Consider the following 18597-nt stretch of genomic DNA (forward strand, 5'->3'; position numbering starts at 1 on the left):
AAGATTAGTGTAAGACATTTTTTTAAGTTATAGAGGCGGACATATAAGGTATAGGGTCGGATCACTGGCTCCCGCATTAGTGTCCAGACATCGGTCCATGATACGGTGTCTGGTTGGTGGGTCAGTGTTGGAAATGCCCTACCATATGTGTGATATCATGCAAGCCTTTATTTATTTAAAATTAGACTCATTTTGCCTTAGGATGCATTATGTTACCACAAACACCTCTTTCCTCATTAACTATTTGTCATATAGGCAAATTTTGTTTTGGGCTGCGTTATGTTATTAGCTAAATGATACTCCCTCCATTCCAAATTAGTTGACTTGAATTTATCTAAATATGGATGTATCTATACTTGTTTAGTATGACACCCTAAAATTTCAACTTTATTTTATTAATTAAAATTTTGCCAGGAAAATTAAATTTTTCATTTTCTGGTTTTTCTTTGATTTCAGAACCCCTTCTTTCTTTGATTTTTATGGAGTTTTTACCCCAAGTGAAAAAAACTTTCCAAATGTATTATTGAACTTGTTTTTCCCCTCAAGAAAAACATTTCTATTATCAGTGGATTTAATTGCATAATTATTTCTCTCTGAGCTTTATGCCTTAAAATGATTTTTCATTAGTTTTGAAGCTCTATTTGAACTACAACCATTTGATAAATTTATCCAAAATTCCAACCAAAATTTGGAGATGTCATGTGATGTTTTTAAATCACTTTTATGTAAAAATATATTTCATTCATTGGATATTTTGACCTCTACCCCAAGTTTTCAAATCTGGTCCAGTGGGCAATTTTGCACTACAACCTATTTAAACATTTCTTTAAAACTTCCACCAAAATTTTGCATTATGGACTTGACCCCCTGACCCAACCAACATGTCCACTAAGCTCCTAGATAACCCTAACCCAGGCCTGCTAATCCTCAGCCTCAGCCTAATCCTCTAGCATGCTCTGGCATTGCGTCGAGCATGTAGCGTGCGTGCGCTGGGCGTGCCCAGAGCGCACGTTTTGCACGCGCGCGCACCGAGTCACCACGTCCCCACTACCGCCTCCCCGCGCTCGTTCCGGCCACCCCCTCGCACAGCCAGCATGCCCGACCCCTTCCTCGCCGCAAAGCCGCCCTGGCCCCCTCCTAGCACCCTACAGAGCCGCCGTCAGGTCGACCATGGCAGCAAGCGGGCGGCCACAACAACCTCTGCCATGGACGGCGCCGCCCGAGCCACACGCGTGCGCTAGCTGCCCTCTGGAACAGCCCGAGCGTATCCTCAAGCCCGTCTGCTAATGCTCGTCGCCGCCACGTCGCTCTGGCCACTACAGAACGGCGGTTCGCCATCGTTCTTATCCAACGCCACGGAACCGGCCTCGTTGCGCTATAAAAGGAGGCCCCAAGCTCCTCCGAGCACTCAGGCGACCTCAGGACACCCCCATAGCACCCCCACAGCAAGCAATCATCGGTTGGTAGACGTCTTCCTCGACTCCGGCCGGTTCGGCAACCGCCGCCTTCCGGTGCCGTTCGTCGCAACCAGACCCTCCCCCGCCCCTCCAGAGCCACCGTCCTCTTCCCCTCGATCTTACGGAGCCGCCCAAGCCCTCAGCTGTGACGCAGAACCACCATAGCCCAAAGCCCCAATCCACCCGAAGCTGCCGTCCGCCGCGGAGCTCGCCGCCGGCGACTCCCTCCACCCCCGCTAACCCAACAACCACCGGGAGGACCGCCCCGGTCTGGCGGATCCATCCCTACCCTCCGGAGCCTGCGGGAAGCCGCCATTCGCCGGCGTTGATCGCCGGAGCCCCGCCTTGGCTCGGACAGAGGAGGAAGGAGGCGAGGAACGATTGGTCAAACCTGACCAGTGGGCCCGCTGGACCCATTGTCAGCGACCCAGCCCCGCCCGCGTGGTTTTAAGTGGAAGCGCAAAATCCTAAAGTACGTCTCCCCTTCTTCGAAAGCGTATTCTCATCGAAACATTTTCTTTTCTGTTTTATTTAAAAAAATAGAGTTTGACCGTAACTTTGACTGACTATATCTTTTTAAATATAAATCCAAATGACTTGATTCCTTTTCTGTTGTTTCCCAAATATTGTCTAGTTTATTTTCATATTTATTTCAAAATTTTCCAAACAACTTTTTTGTGCTGTTTTTAAAGTATGTGTTAATTCAAATTTATTTAAAATAGGATTTTGGAGAGGGAGAAGAAAACTATCAAAAGTTTTGGAATGCACCCTGCCTCTCCACAACTTGAAGGCAAGCATTTTGAACCCTGGCATGATATTGTCTTGCGTTGTTGATACGGTTGCAACCCCATCTTGTCTCAGAGATTTCGTTATGCTATGCGATGATACGATCATAATCATAGTGCATATTGATGACTTCATGCTGTTGGCATTTGATATATTTGTGATAGAAATCCCCCTCATATGCCTCCCATGCCTACCGGGAAGGATCCGGGAAAGTCTCTCTCTTGGGTAGACACGAGCTTGTCCATCGTCGAGACGGTTATGACCGGTGGGGCATGGGGATATATGATGAGCGGTGGTTCTGTCTGATGGATGTGAAATATAATTCTTGAGCTAACCATGCAGGAAATACTTAAACCTCCTGAGTCGGCCATAGATCGAGTCTTGTTCCAGTAACCCCATACTTGTTTCGTGCTACCACTTGTCCCTGCCGTAGGTAGGGTACGGTTCAGTAAGTTGTCAACCCCTTTCTAGCACACACCGTACAGATAGGCCATAGTGGAAGATGCCGACTGCAGCCGGTAGGCATGCCACTTGGTCTGGGGGCATGGGTGTTTCCGGTTGGGCCAAGAGGGGGGCACCCCTTAGAGCGCGCGATAGAAATTTGATCCCATGCTAATCGAGGTTGTAGCGTCCCCACTTAGAGTTTTGCTTAACGGGTGTTGTGGGTGATTCCAGACATGAGTAAAGTTAAGCTGGTGTGTGCGAGTCAGGCGTGTTTTCGACTAAAAGACCATAGACGGAATTAGTTCCGATGGACTAAAGGAATCCGTTACTCGTGGGTAAAGAGTACACCCTCTGCAGAGATATTATATCTATTCGAATAGCCGTGTCCATGGTTAAGGACTACAGTCTGGGATGGGTCAAGTGTCGATCTTAGTGTCGGTCTTCGGAGGAAAAACTACTAAACCAGAACATTAATTATGATCTGTGACATGTGATTATTATTATTATTATTATTATTATTATTATTATTATTATTGTGGACTAATCATTTGTATTATTTGAATCAATGAGTATCCTTGGGACGGTTCTACCTCGTGGATATTCACTGTGATTATTTTTATATAAGCCCTTTATGTGGTGTCGCTCAGACGCCCGACTGTGGCATGCTTGTTATATCATTTACTTATAAGCCCTTTATGTGGTGTCGCTCAGACGCCCGACTGTGGCATGCTAGTTATTTCATTTACTTATAATCCCTTTATGTGGTGTCGCACAGACGCCCGACTATGGCATGCTTGTTATTCCTTTTATATATAAGCCCTTTATGTGGTGTCGCTCAGACGCCCGACCGAGGCATGCTTCATATTATTATCCTTTCGAGGCGTCGCTTCAGACACCCGATCGGTGCTTTCCATTTCTACCCCCTGATTGTTTACTCATGTTTTATTTGAATGATCTGCTTGCGTGCATCATGAACCTTATTTCATAATTGACGAAGTGATCATAAAATATTTCAAAACATGATTATCAGTGGCTATATTATACCTGTGTTCTTAATGTTTGCGAGTACATTCAAAGTACTCACTGACTTGTCCCTGGCTATTGTCTTGGCCAGATTTCTTGCGTGGAGAGGAGCATTGTGATGACAGCCCCGGAACCTACGCAATGGTGATAGCAGCCTCGCGAAGATAGGAGTTATCCTGGTCAGCTGTTCCTGTGGGAAATGGAGTCCCATAGACGCTGATGATCCGCAAACCGCTTCCGCCATCAACCACTAGAAACAAATTGTTGTACCCATAGGCCAGAATGGTCTTGTACTACATATTATGTACTTTGCTTGGAATTTCTGTATCATGTTGGTGCCTCATCAGCTAACAGTAATCCTGGGGCTGGTGAGCACAAGGGCCATTTTCTGAGAAATTTATATCCCGAAAATCCAGTCCTGACAAACTTGGTATCAGAGCCAGGCTGACCATTGGCTAATCCTCTCTTAGCCAGGTCGAAAAACCTAGGTAAACCAACCCACCAGACCTTAACCTAACCCCGGCCAAGCTTCTCTTGTAAGATAACCACGTAGTGTCCCGACACCTTTTGGCAGTCGGTGCCCAACCTATCAACCTAGCCTGTCGATCACGCGCCAGTGACCGACACCTAAATTGTCTCATTCGCAAGCATGCGAAGGAAGACTCCATCCCCTTTTTCTATAAAAGGGCACGCTAGCCTCAACCCAGCACAACACAACCTCTACCCCAAACCGGGCTAAAATGCCAGGACCCATTGTTCACAATGAGACCACAGCAACCAACCTTGGAGGTTTTGTGACTGTGCTAGCAAACCTCACCCGCCGTGCCTTCGCGTTAGAAGAGCCCCCAGAATATGTTGTGTACCAAGGGTCCATGAGCGGTGAGAGCCGTCAATTTTGGGCCACTATGCACGTCTATGGTAGGGGTCTATCGCCAGAGCGCCCCTACAGGTTCACCGGAAGGACAACTTCCTTTGAGCCACAAGCCATCCAGCTAGCTGCTCGAGAGGCTATAGTTCAACTCCGGCACTTGTCGCCCAGAGTTAACTGTCGCACGTTCTACTACTACCCCAGCCATGACGGGCATGGTAGGCCACCCCAGGTTGCCGACGGTGATCACAAGACGGATCCTGCATTATTGCATCTGGTGCGCTATGTAAGTGCACTAGAGGAACTGTTCGATCAACTCACCCTTTATCTGATCGCAGCTCGTGGAGAACTGATCCGCCGAGCCCCGGCAAGAAGAGAAGATGAGCCCGGCGTCGACAGCCCAGTCGTGCTGTTCGGACAACCGATCGAGTCCTTAAGGTCTGCCCCAGCCATCGACCATAATGCGTTGATGTCCCCAGAAGTGCTTTGTCGCCTTTTGGGAACACACTCCATCAGGATTGTGGCTAACAACCCCCGCGAGGGTCATCATCGCTACCCCGACCCTGCAGCACCTCAACCACCTCCAGCTAACCCCGATGGTGAGAACCGTGTCGAGGCCACGATGTCCTCAAGGCAAGCCCGCTTGGATATAAACGAGGTATACTAAGTCACTCGAGTAGTACCGAGTCTTAGTATACCCCATGCCCTGTAATTGTGTGACCATGTATCACTATATTGGAATGCTGTCTGCTTGTGCGTCCCTATTTTAAATTGTAGCCATGCATGAGTGCATTGGTGTACGTCTGCATTTTTAATTCCGGGCGTAGCTACCAAAAACCAACCCCGACGACACCCACAGTAATGCGTCGCTTTTGCGAGATGTGTGTATCTGTGGCTTTGACCCCGATCCCATAGAGCAGAACCGACAAAGTAGTTGCCCTCCATCGGAGTAAATAACCCAGCCCTCTTGAGGCCACCTCGTGACCTTGCCAAGTACCCCTCACCCTGGGCACAACCCTCACAACCATTCCTTTGCCATGCCTAGCCCTAGCATTTATCTGAGGACCCCCGAGGCAACCCCATGTAGCTTTGTTAAAATATTGTGGGACTTTACCTGCAGTACCATGGGTTCTACCCAGCTACCCCAGTACGAGCTGCTCAAATCGAGAATCACCTCATCCACCTCGAAATATTGGGCAGTAGTGCACATCCCTCCCGTAAACTCAAACCAAGACCCAACGGAAGTCTCCTTCATGGGAAAATCTATGCCGACTCCGCAGATGGCCATAGAAGCGGCTGCACACGAAGCGCTTGTTCGCCTTCGGTTCGCGGTACCCTATGCCAGCGAACGAGGGTATTATTACTTTCCGAGCCGTGCAGCACCCGGGGAAGTAGCATCTTTTCCCGGTGGACGAATTGAGAGAAACCCAGTACTGGCCAACCTTGCCCAGTACGTCATCGTGCAAGAGCGTCTGACCTAGCAGATAATGGGTTATCTTCAGAGCCTCGCTGATTTAAATCCTCAGATCGCCATCGGCAGACCACTTAGGCCCGACCAGGAGAGACGCATTCATCGACTAGTCAATCCGCTTCCCCCGATAGAGGAGGAGTGTGCCCCAGTGCCAGAGACGTTTTCTCAGGACCCTGTCCTCTTACCGTTTTCATTGTAAACGTCATGGCTATGTTTATTTATGTGTTGTAGCTTATGCGTTGTACCCAAGTTCGTGCTATGAGTAAACTGTTCGGTTTCAATTAATATGAACTATATTTCCAAACGACCCTTAGCAAATCTCGAGGACGAGATTTTTCTTAAGGGGGGTAGTGTTGTGACACCCCAAAATTTCAACCTTGTTTTATTAATTAAAATTTTGCCAGGAAAATTAAATTTTTCATTTTCTGGTTTTTCTTTGATTTCAAAACCCCTTCTTTCTTTGATTTTTATGGAGTTTTTACCCCAAGTGAAAAAAACTTTCCAAATGTATTATTGGACTTGTTTTTCCCCTCAAGAAAAAACATTTGTATTATCAGTGGATTTAATTGCATAATTATTTCTCTCTGAGCTTTATGCCTTAAAATGATTTTTCATTAGTTTTGAAGCTCTATTTGAACTACAACCATTTGATAAATTTATCTAAAATTCCAACCAAAATTTGGAGATGTCATGTGATGTTTTAAAATCACTTTTATGTAAAAATATATTTTATTCATTGGATATTTTGAGCTCTACCCCAAGTTTTCAAATCTGGTCCAGTGGGAAATTTTGCACTACAACCTATTTAAACATTTCTTTAAAACTTCCACCAATATTATGGGATGTCAATAGGAGTATTTTATTCAACTCTATGCAAAAACCCAGTTATGTCCTTTGAAAAACTTGAGTGATTCAACCTCATTTTCATTTTGGTCCAACTTGATGATTTGTACTGCAACCATATTTTAACTTGCTCCTTTACCCATGATTCTTTTTCCTGCTGAAAGACCACTCTACAAAACCCTTAAGTCCAGGAGAGTGGACCCATTGGAGGATTTTAAGTGCATGCAATGAGGCATTTTTCTTTCTGTCCAAAACAGAAGATTTGCAAAACTTGCACTAGCAAGTTTCTGGTTTTGCCCAAATGACCTTGCCACCCTCTCCTACATCTAAAGAGACCCCAATCTGGAAAGTTTGGCCACCCCAAGAGTTGCCTAGATGCACATGGCATTCTGTCAAACACCTTGAGTGCATGCACAGATTTAGCATGATCTTTAGTCTGCATTGTGGACTTGACCCCCTGACCCAACCAACATGTCCACTAAGCTCCTAGATAACCCTAACCCAGGCCTGCTAATCCTCACCCTCATCCTAATCCTCTGGCATGCTCTGGCATTGCGTCGAGCACGTAGCGTGCGTGCGCTGGGCGTGCCCAGAGCGCACGTTTTGCACGCGCGCGCATCGAGTTGCCGCGTCCCCACTACCGCCTCCCCGCGCTTGTTCTGGCCATCCCCTCGCACAGCCAGCACGCCCGGCCCCTCCCTCGCCATAGAGCCGCCCTGGCCCCCTCCTGGCGCCCTACAGCGCCGCCGTCAGGTCGGCCATGGCAGCAAGCGGGCGGCCACAGCAACCACTGCCATGGACAGCGCCGCCCGAGCCACATGCGTGCGCCAGCTGCCCTCTAGAACAGCCCGAGCCTATCCTCAAGCCCGTCTGCTAGTGCTCGTCGCCGCCACGTCGCTCTGGCCACTACAGAACGGCGGTTCGCCGTCGTTCTTATCCAACGCCACGGAGCCGGCCTCCTTGCGATATAAAAGGAGGCCCCGAGCTCCTCCGAGCACTCAGGCGACCTCGGGCCACCCCCATACCACCCCCACAGCCAGCAATCGTCGTTTGGTAGCCGTCTCCCTCGACTCCGGCCGGTTCGGCCGCCGCCGCCTTCCGGTGCCGTTCGTCGCAACCAGACCCTCCCCCACCCCTCCAGAGCCACCGTCCTCTTCCCCTCGATCTTACGGAGCCGCCCAAGCCCTCAGCTGCGACGGGGAACCACCGTAGCCCAAAGCCCCAATCCACCCGAAGCTGCCGTCCGCCATGGAGCTCGCCGCCGGCGACTCCCTCCACCCCCACCAACCCAACAACCACCGGGAGGACCGCCCCGGTCTGGCGGATCCATCCCTACCCTCCGGAGCCCGCGGGAAGCCGCTGTTCGCCGGCGTTGATCGTCGGAGCCCCGCCTCGGCTCGGACAGAGGAGGAAGGAGGTGGGGAACGATTGGCCAAACCTGACCAGTGGGCCCGCTGGACCCAGTATCAGCGACCCAGCCCCGCCCGCATGGTTTTAAGTGGAAGCGCAAAATCCTAAAGTACGTCTCCCCTACTTCGAAAGCGTATTCTCATCGAAACATTTTCTTTTCTGTTTTATTTAAAAAAACAGAGTTTGACTGAAACTTTTACTGGCTATATCTTTTTAAATATAAATCCAAATGACTTGATTCTTTTTCTGTTGTTTCCCAAATATTGTCTAGTTTATTTTCATATTTATTTCAAAATTTTCCAAACAACTTTTTTGTGCTGTTTTTAAAGTATGTGTTAATTCAAATTTATTTAAAATAGGATTTTGGAGAGGGAGAAGAAAACTTTCAAAAGTTTTGGAATGCACCCTGCCTCTCCACAACTTGAAGGCAAGCATTGTGAACCCTGGCATGATATTGTCTTGCGTTGTTGATACGGTTTCAACCCCATCTTGTCTCGGAGATTTCGTTATGCTATGCGATGATACGATCATAATCATAGTGCATATTGATGACTTCATGTTGTTGGCATTTGATATGTTTGTGATAGAAATCCCCCTCATATGCCTCCCATGCCTACCGGGAAGGATCCAGGAAAGTCTCTGTCTTGGGTACACACGAGCTGTCCCTCGTCGAGACAGTTATGACCGGTGGGGCATGGGGAGGTATGATGAGCGGTGGTTCGTTCTGATGGATGTGAAATATAATTCTTGAGCTAACCATGCAGGAAATACTTAAACCTCCTGAGTCGGCCGTAGATCGAGTCTTATTCCAGTAACCCCCATACTTGTTTCGTGCTACCACTTGTCCCTGCCGTAGGTAGGGTACGGTTCAGTAAGTTGTCAACCCCTTTCTAGCACACACCGTACAGAGAGGCCATAGTGGAAGATACCGACTGCAGCCGGTAGGCATGCCACTTGGTCCTGGGGCATGGGTGTTTCCGGTTGGGACCGAGAGGGGGGCACCCCTTAAGCGCGCGAAGAAATTTGATCCCATGCTAATCGAGGTTGTAGCCTCCCCACTTAGAGTTTTTCTTAACGGGTGTCATGGGTGATTCCAGACATGAGTAAAGTTAAGCTGGTGTGTGCGAGTCAGGCGTGTTTTCGACTAAAAGACCATAGACGGAATTCGTTCCGATGGACTAAAGGAATCCGTTACTCGTGGGTAAAGAGTACACCCTCTGCAGAGATATTATATCTATTCGAATAGCCGTGTCCATGGTTAAGGACTACAGTCTGGGATGGGTCAAGTGTCGGTCTTAGTGTCGGCCTTCGGAGGAAAAACTACTAAACCAGAACATTAATTATGATCTGTGACATGTGATGATTATAATTATTATTATTGTGGTCTAATCATTTGTATTATTTGAATCAATGAGTATCCCTGGGATGATTCTACCTCCTGGATATTCACTGTGATTATTTTTATATAAGCCCTTTATGTGGTCTCGCTCAGACGCCCGACTGTGGCATGCTTGTTATATCATTTACTTATAAGCCCTTTATGTGGTGTCGCTCAGACGCCTGACTGTGGCATGCTTGTTATTTCATTTACTTATAAGCCCTTTATGTGGTGTCGCACAAACGCCCGACTGTGGCATGCTTGTTATTCCTTTTATATATAAGCCCTTTATGTGGTGTCGCTCAGACGCCCGACTGAGGCATGCTTCATATTATTATCCTTTCGAGGAGTCGCTTCAGACACCCGATCGGTGCTTTCCATTTCTACCCCCTGATTGTTTACTCATGTTTTATTTGAATGATCTTCTTGCGTGCATCATGAACCTTATTTCATAACTGACGAAGTGATCATAAATATTTCTAAACATGATTATCAGTGGCTATATTATACTTGTGTTCTTAATGTTTGCGAGTACATTCAAAATACTCACTGGCTTGTCCCTGGCTATTGTCTTGGCAAGATTTCTTGCGTGGAGAGGAGCATTGTGATGACAGCCCCGGAACCTACGCAATGGTGATAGCAGCCTCGCGAAGATAGGAGTTATCCCGATCAGCTGTTCCTATGGGAAATGGAGTCCCATAGACGCTGATGATCCGCAAACCGCTTCCGCCATCAACCACTAGAAACAAATTGTTGTACCCATAGGCCAGAATGGTCTTGTACTACATATTATGTACTTTACTTGGAATTTCTGTATCAATTTGGTGCCTCATCAGCTAACAGTAATCCTGGGGCTGGTGAGCACAAGGGCCATTTTCTGGGAAATTTATATCCCGAAAATCCGGTCCTGACATTTAGTGTCTAGATACAACGTGCCTAGATAAATATGAGTCAAGTAATTTGGAACGGAGGGAGTACGTCTCAAATGTATATATATAATTTTTTGTTGTTTCATTCTATTATATTATGACTTTTGAATACTTTTCATAGCATTTTATATTATTTTATAGACTAACTTATCAATTTAGTGCATAGTGTCATTAGTTGTTTTCTGCATGTTTTTGATTTTGTAGAAAAAATCTATATCTACGGAGGTCAAAATACCGTGCCAATTTAATACGATTTTGTTCGGAGCACGAAGGTTCTAGAAAGCATCTTGAGGCAATGAGAAGAGGCGAGGGGGCCCACATGGACACCTGGTGCCCCCTAGCTGTATGGGCGCACACTTACCGTCTTTCTCCATTCCACCGCCGTAAAATCGTACAACTAAGAAACCCTCCGAGATAGTTTTATTCAAATTTTTCTGCCTCCGCAAGCTTCTGTTCCGAGGAGATCCAGTCCGGAGGTCCGTTTCGGAGCTCTACCGGAGGGAAAATTCATTGCCGAAGGATTTTTCACCAACCTTGTTGCCGGCCATGTGTGAGTAGCTCCCTTAGGACCTTATGGTCCATATTAGTAGCTAGATCTCTCTCTCTCTCTCTCTCTCTCTCTCTCTCTCTCTCTTGGATCTTCAGTATCATGTTCCCATAAGCTACCTCACATGATCGGGATCAATTCGATGTAATCAGTAGTGTGTTTGTTGGGATATGTTGAATTGCCACTTTATGATTAGATTGTTCATTGAATAGAGCTAAATCTTTTCAGGTTTTCTTGCTTTTATAATTAAACAGCTTTGCATGTTCTCTGATCTATCTATCTTTTTTGGCCAGACGGGTTTTCCTTTAGAGTGAGTGATGCTTCGTAATGGGTTCAATCTTGCGATGCTCTAATCCAGTGAGAATTAGGGTCAAGATATGTATTGTATTGTTGCTACAAGGATAAACAACGGTGTCTCGTCATATTGCTTGATGTTTTGCTATCTACATTATGCCATCATACTTATTGCAATGCTTTGTTTCTTGTAAACTTAATATTTTGGGATGCATGTTGAATCGCGGTCATTGAGTGGAACGTTAATAATAGATGCAGTTGGATTAACAATCTACTTATCACAGACATAATGCCTATGAAATTATACCATGAATGCTCATAGTTACAAATATAAATATTGCAATTTAATAGCTGTCCAACTGTAATTTGTTCACCGCACCACTTAGCCACTAGTGGGGAAGCATTACTACTACCAATGAAAACATCGCCTCCCACTGAATCTTTATAAGACATCAAAGTGGCAACCTGATGTTTGATCCCTGATTGACTAGGATACCACTATCCTTATAACAATCCAAGCACAGATTGGTTTTCTCTACTTCTCCTGGCTCAAATTTGTTTTCACAAGGCATGCTCCTCAGGCATGAACCTCCTCCCCAAAAAACTAGGGTTCCTCTGCGTCCCACCGATGCCGCCGCCGGTCCACCTCGTCTTCAGTGGCGTTAGAGCCATGGGTGCATGGTGGATCCCGGCTGTTGCCAGTGGGAGGACTCCGTTTTTAGATGTGTCTTCGAGATTTGTTAAGGTTTGTGTCCTATTCAGGAAGGCGAGACGGTGGCGGCTCCCTGAAGATGGATAAGGTTCTCCCCGCCTAGCCCCTGTCCCCATGGTGGATCTGGCATCGTCAATGGGCATGTGGAGGTGTGTCTCCGACGGATTTGTCTTTGGTGGATTTGCTTAGATCTGTTCGTCGTTTGTCTATGTTTGTGTGTCTTTAGGTTGGATCCTTTAGATCTTTGCTCCTCTTCATCAGTGGAGATTGCTTATTTGATGCGTTGGTTCTATGGGGTCTTAGCACGATGACCTCCCAACTGTATACCACAACAAGTTTTGTCCGACTCCGGTGAGGAAGGGTGATGACGGCGGTGCGTCTTCGGCTCGCTTTAGTTGTCGCTAGGTGGTTTACGGATCTGGATGTAATTTTTATTATTTTTGGTTTTCGTTGTACATCCATAATTGGAGATGAATAGATTAGAAATTTTCTTGAAAAAAATGTTTTCACAAAAAAATGACACCTTTATCTTAAAATTCGTTCAGGTGTACAAGCCGCTGACTAACTTTGTGCACTAAATTCAAATTCAAGGAAGAAGCACGAATGAACGAAAGAACACCACAATGTAGTGCCAATGTTTCCATCGTAGTGCCACAAGGTTGGTTCACTTGAAATACAGTACTTGAAACGGCAAACATTGGCACCACGATGGAAACAACTGCTACTGTATCGAGCAGCAGCTTGGCTTTCCCCCGCCGTGGTGCCGACGCCAGCTCCCGTCGTCGTGCCGGTGCCGCTCGATCATCGGGGAGTAGTTCGCCGGGTGGCTGCGCGCCACCGCGCTTGCATAGCTGCTGCCCCCGTACCCGCCGTACCCGGCCGCGGGCGACGCGTGGTAGAAGGACGGGCTGGACGCGCTGGGATAGTACCCCGCTTCGGCTTGCCTGTGGTCTCCCGACCACCGTGCAGCCCCGGGATTGGCCGCCGGCGACGGCGCGTAGACCGGGTAGGTGACGCGGCCGGGAGTGTCCGTGGGATGCAAGTGGTACGGCGACCGGGAGTGTCCGCCGACGACGTCCCTGGACGTGCCCGGCAGATACCCCGACGCCGAGGTGCCTTCGGGTAGCGTCCGCAGCTGCACTATCTCGGCCTCCCCGACCTCCTTCTTTAGCTTCTTGGTCAGATGGCTCTCGTCCACGCCGTCGCCGATGACCACCAGCAGATCCCTGTCCCTGCCGGCCACCGTGATCGACACCACTCCTGAATTGGAACCCACCCAGTTTAATTCACCGGATGCAGAGGAAGGAAGAATCGATCAGCCGCGGGGCTCGTACTTACCGCTGACGGCGGCGGCCACCTTGAGAGCTCTCTTGTGGTATTTGTCCGAGCCCGGCTGCATCCGGATGATGATCTCCTTCTGAAAGATTTGCACCGGCGGTTCAGACGTGTTAGTTACATACAGATAAACAGACAGACGCATCACCAACATAAACTGGACTCCAAGAACTTCTTACTCTCATGGTGTTTGCAGTCGCAGCTGTTCAAGGGATTCCGAATAAACAAGATGTGCTGAGGCAAGAGAAGAATGTTTTGCCGTCCCCCGTATGGCTGTAGAGCTCGTGCGCTACGCATGCATAGATAGTGCTGGCTGTGCTAGGACGCGTCGTGGTGACCGGTCATATACATCTCCTATCTTCGAGATGGAAATTTCTCCGTTCTTCTGGTCGCTGACGAGGGCTACGGATGACTGCCGTGGCAAGAATTGCATGACAGTTTCAGAAAACGACATTTTTTGTTTACAAACTTGAGAATGTGACTTGGCACCGCAGACTTTGCCCAATTCAAACATATAAGGATATCGTAAACCACACAAAGCAAGACATCTCACCCGCCATTTGAGTAGTAAAAAAATTGAGGAAATGTGCAAATTATATAGACATGTGCCCTGGAGTGTTGACATAAGAGCTCTCAAGGAAAAAGCAATCATAGCGCCATTGAAAATTCGTTGCCGAATCAGTGGAATCCAGGAACATGATTCGTGGCGTGTCATTTCGATCAAAGCTGCGGCTGTGACTAGATCGTCTGTACTGTAGCAGTTGAGAGGTGCTACTAGATGGCACTGGTTTGACCAAAGCTGCCTTGACGTCCCCTGCTTGCGAAAGCAATGCCTTGTCATGCTCCTGTCATCTTTATCACTGGTAGAACCCAATAAAGGAAAAAGGAAACGGTTGGCTACTTGATGGGTGAGCACTTCTATAATTGCAGGTCAGCTCTACAAGAGCAGGTATGTTTATCCTACCTAATGAAGCAGTGGTCTACTGATGTCGTTAATTGACCAGAAACCACTCTGGGGAGGTTGAAGGAGAGCAAAACAAAGATATATAGCCGGTGAAATCAATACAATAGGATACTAATGTTTTTTTAGATTGAATTGACCAAATGATTAGATTTTCTTTCATCCATAATGGAGAGCTGTACGTGAAATTTTAGAGAAGAAAAGCATGTGTACAAAATCTCATCATGTACGTGACAAACCTATTTACCTAGTGTCAAAATCTCATCATGTACCCAACAAACCTATTTACCTAGTGCCAAAGGCCGGTTCCTGTTTCTTGAAGATGGAATAAGGTCCTCCCCGTCTAGCCCTCGTCATGGTTATGTTTTAAGCGTTATTGGAAGGTGTGTGCAGATTTGTCTCCGTCTGATCTCGTGGGATCCGGTTGGTGTTCGTCTTCGGTGGATCCGACTGGACCCGGTCTTCATTCGTCTACGTCTCTGTGTCTGTAGTTTGGATCCTTCTAGTATGTGCTTCTCTTCATCAGTGACGGTTGTTGTTCTGGTGTGCTGGTCCTATGGGGCCTTAGCATAATGACTTCCCGGCTGTCTCGTACAATAATGTTTGCCTGGCTCCGACGAGGGAGGGGCGATGATGGCGGCATGCCTTCGGCTGCTCCAGTGCTTGTAGTCGTCGCTAAGTGGTCTACGGACTTGGATGTAATTTTTTTTGCTTCTAGTCCTCTTTGTACTACCTTGACAGTTGATGAAGAGATTGTAAGTTTTCTCGTAAAAAAAGCCACTTCCTGTTTTCTATTGATTTGGGGGTTTTAGGTGAAAAGATCACGGAGCCAGAATGACCTAATTTTTTGTGAATTTTATTGGAATTGCCAGAATTTTGGGCAAAGGAATCAACGCGAAACGGTGCCCTAGGGCTCCACAAGGGCAGGGGCGCGACCTGGGGCCCACCCATGCCATGTGGGCTTGTGGCCAACCTTTAAAGCGGTTGGAGCTCTTCTTTCGCCGCAACAAAGCTAATTCTCGGAGAAAAATTCCGTTAAAATTCCAGCCATATCGGAGTTACAGATCTCCAGCTATTTAAAAAATGTTGTATGGCTAGAAAATAGTACCGAAACAGAGAGGAAAATGCAAAGAAAAAGGAGAGGGGAGATAAAATCTCGGAGGGGCTCCCGCCATCCGGGAGCCATGGCGGCCAAGGACCAGATAGGGAATCCTCTCCCCATCTAGGGGAGAGGCCAAGGAGGAGGAGGAGGAGGAGGAGGAGGAGGAAGAAGAAGAAGAAGAAGAAGAAGAAGAAGAAGAAGAAGAAGAAGAGGAAGAGGAAGAAATTGATACATACGAGATTGAAGGGGATCAATACATATTAATGCTATGGTTAGATTTTACCTTAATGAATACGTTAGGAGCTGCATATGCTTGCTCATAGTTCTAATTATAAGCGCATAGGATTCCAATTAAGGGACCACATGCTAGCAGAGGCCTCCGCCAAATAAAAATTTGTCATCGGTCTAGTGACTTAGCTAATTGCCTAGGACAATTTCGCACATTCTACCATGACTTTTCCGCACTCGCTATGTTGCTCTTTTATTTAAGCAATACCTAATTTGTTTACACGTTCTGTATTATCTTGCAAATCTATTCCTTTACACTTGCAAAGTATTTTATTTCTTGTTTCTAAGTAAGGCAAATGTTTAGTGTGCGTAGAGTTGTATCGGCGGTCGATAGAACTTGAGAGAATATTAATTCTACTTTTAGCTCCTCATTGGATTTGATACTCTTACTTATCGAAAAGGCTACAAATGAGCCCCTACACTTATGGGTTGTCGACACCTTTTCTGCCGCTATTGCCAGTGAGTAATAGCGTGGGATGAATATCTCGTGTGTGGTTGTTGTCTTTATCTCTAAGTAGATTTTATTTTTTGTTCTAAGTTGTTCTCTATCTTTAGTTATGGATACGGAACATGAAACACCAAAAGAATAGTTGTACTTGCTACTCGTGGAGATGGGGAAACTCCTAAAATCCTCGATGCTGCTTATGTGTGGAACATTAAATATTACTTAGATAATCCTAAGAAATCCCTGTAAAATATGGTAATGGGATATACTTTGAATCAATGTGAATACTTTAGTGATTACCGCTTGATAAAAAAAGGGAAACACATATGGGATTAAATAAAAATGTTACATTCATATGCTTATAATTCGTGCTCTATGTATGATTTTACTTTTTGCTCTATAATGGAGATTCAACACCTTCCCTTGCAATCTGAGTTTAATGATAATGAAACCTTGACTTCTTATGCTAGGTATATATGATTACTATGATGTGGTGAAAATAGAAGAATTTATTACTTTTAAGGATGCTTATTGTAACACCCTCGATGCGACTATAGCTCCCACGTGTCGAGGCACGACTTAGAGACATAATCGCATTGAAGGCATATGTCGCAAGTTAGGCAATCTTCACAACATCCCATGTAATATAATAATGAAAGGGGAGATAACATAGTTGGCTTACACTCGCCACGTCAATCAAGTACATAAAAAACATTACATCATCCAAACACTCATGGCCCGACTACGGCGCCAAAATAAAAGAGAACCAAACATGCGACAACGGTCCCAATCACCCCCAACTGGGCACCACTACAGATCATTGGGAAAGGAAACATAGTAACGTTGAGAGTATTCGTCGAACTCCCACTTGAGCTCATACGCGTCTCCTGGAGCGGAAACATTAGGCCCTGCATCTGGTGTAATAGTAATCTGTGAGCCACAGGGACTCAGCAATCTCGTACCCTCGCGATCAAAACTATTTAAACTTATAGGTAAGGCAAGGTAAATATGAGTGGAGCTGCAGCAAGTGACTAGCAAGTATGGTGGCTAACTTATTCGCAAAAGAGAGCGAGAAGAGGAGGCAAAGCGCAAGCGAGAAACTAGAGAGCAATCTGCACAAACATTACTCCAACACCGTGTCCGCTTCCCAGACTCCGCCGAGAAGAGGCCATCACGGTAACACACTCAGTTGATTCATTTTAATTAAATTAAGGTTCAAGTTATCTACAACCAGACATTAACAAATTCCCATCTGCCCAGAAAGTTCAAATCCCTGCAGGGGAGTCCCAACTTAGCCCATGACAAGCTCTCACGGTCAACGAAGGAATAGACCTCCTCCCAAGACGTTCCGATCAGACTCGGTATCTCGGTAATTCAAGACACTTCAACAAGTTAAAACAAGACCAGCAACACCGCCCGAATGTGCCGACAAATCCCGATAGGAGCTGCACATATCTCTTTCTCAGGGCACACTCAGATGAGATATCCTACGAGTAAAACCAACCCTCAAGTTGCCCCGAGGTGGCCCCGCAGTCTACTCGGTTCGGACCAACACTCAGAGGAGCACTGGCCCGGGGGGGGGGGGGTAAAATTAAGATGACCCTCGGGCTCCGGAAACCTAAGGGAAGAAGAGGCTAGGTGGCAAATGGTAAAACCAAGGTTGGGCATTGCTGGAAAAGCTTTAATCAAGGTGAACTATCAACGGGTTCCCATTATAACCCAACCGCGTAAGGAACGCAAAATCCGGGAACATAACACCGATATGACGGAAACTAGGACGGCAAGAGTGGAAAAAAACACTAGGCGAGAGGCCGAGCCTTCCACCCTTTACCAAGTATATAGATGCATTAAGATAGCAAGATAATATAATGATATCCCAACAAGTAAATAAATGTTCCAACAAGGAACGGGCTCCAATCTTCACCTGCAACTAGCAACGCTATAAGAGGGGCTGAGCAAAGCGGTAACATAGCCAATCAACGGTTTGCTAGGACAATGGTGGGTTAGAGATTTGACATGGCAATTTGGGAGGCTTGCAAACAAGTGTTAGGCATCGTAGCAATGGCATAGCAAAAGAGCGAGCAAACTAGCATAGCAAAGATAGTAGTGATTTCGAGGGTATGATCATCTTGCCTGCACAGTTGTCAGAGTTGACTGGATCCTCGAAAGCAAATTCAATGGGCTCCTCGTTAGCGAACTCATCTCCCGGCTCTACCCAAACAAGACAAACAAGCAACAAGGATACAATCAACCACGTGCAAGACCAAGCAATATGATGAAATGATGATATGCTATGCGGAATGC

The 18597-nt window shown here is 46.6% G+C and overlaps 1 protein-coding gene across 1 annotated transcript; it reads right to left on the minus strand.

Annotated features, from left to right (window-relative positions):
* Window positions 1–12671: 12671 nt before the first annotated feature.
* Window positions 12672–13807, minus strand: LOC123185591 (disease resistance protein RGA5). Its single transcript, XM_044597448.1, has 3 exons — window positions 13677–13807; window positions 13501–13579; window positions 12672–13422 (listed from the first exon to the last, which is right to left on the minus strand). The coding sequence occupies exons 1-3, from the start codon at window positions 13680–13682 to the stop codon at window positions 12884–12886; spliced, it is 624 nt and encodes a 207-aa protein (XP_044453383.1). The 5' UTR covers window positions 13683–13807; the 3' UTR covers window positions 12672–12883.
* Between the last annotated feature and the right edge of the window lie 4790 nt (window positions 13808–18597).

Source organism: Triticum aestivum, chromosome 2A (genome assembly GCF_018294505.1).
Source record: "Triticum aestivum cultivar Chinese Spring chromosome 2A, IWGSC CS RefSeq v2.1, whole genome shotgun sequence".
NCBI lineage: Eukaryota > Viridiplantae > Streptophyta > Magnoliopsida > Poales > Poaceae > Triticum > Triticum aestivum.

Coding starts and splice junctions, on each gene's coding strand:
- LOC123185591 (XM_044597448.1), bottom strand. Junction 13,423..13,500: donor GGTGGCCGCCGCCGTCAGCG/GTAAGTACGAGC, acceptor GTTCCAATTCAG/GAGTGGTGTCGATCACGGTG.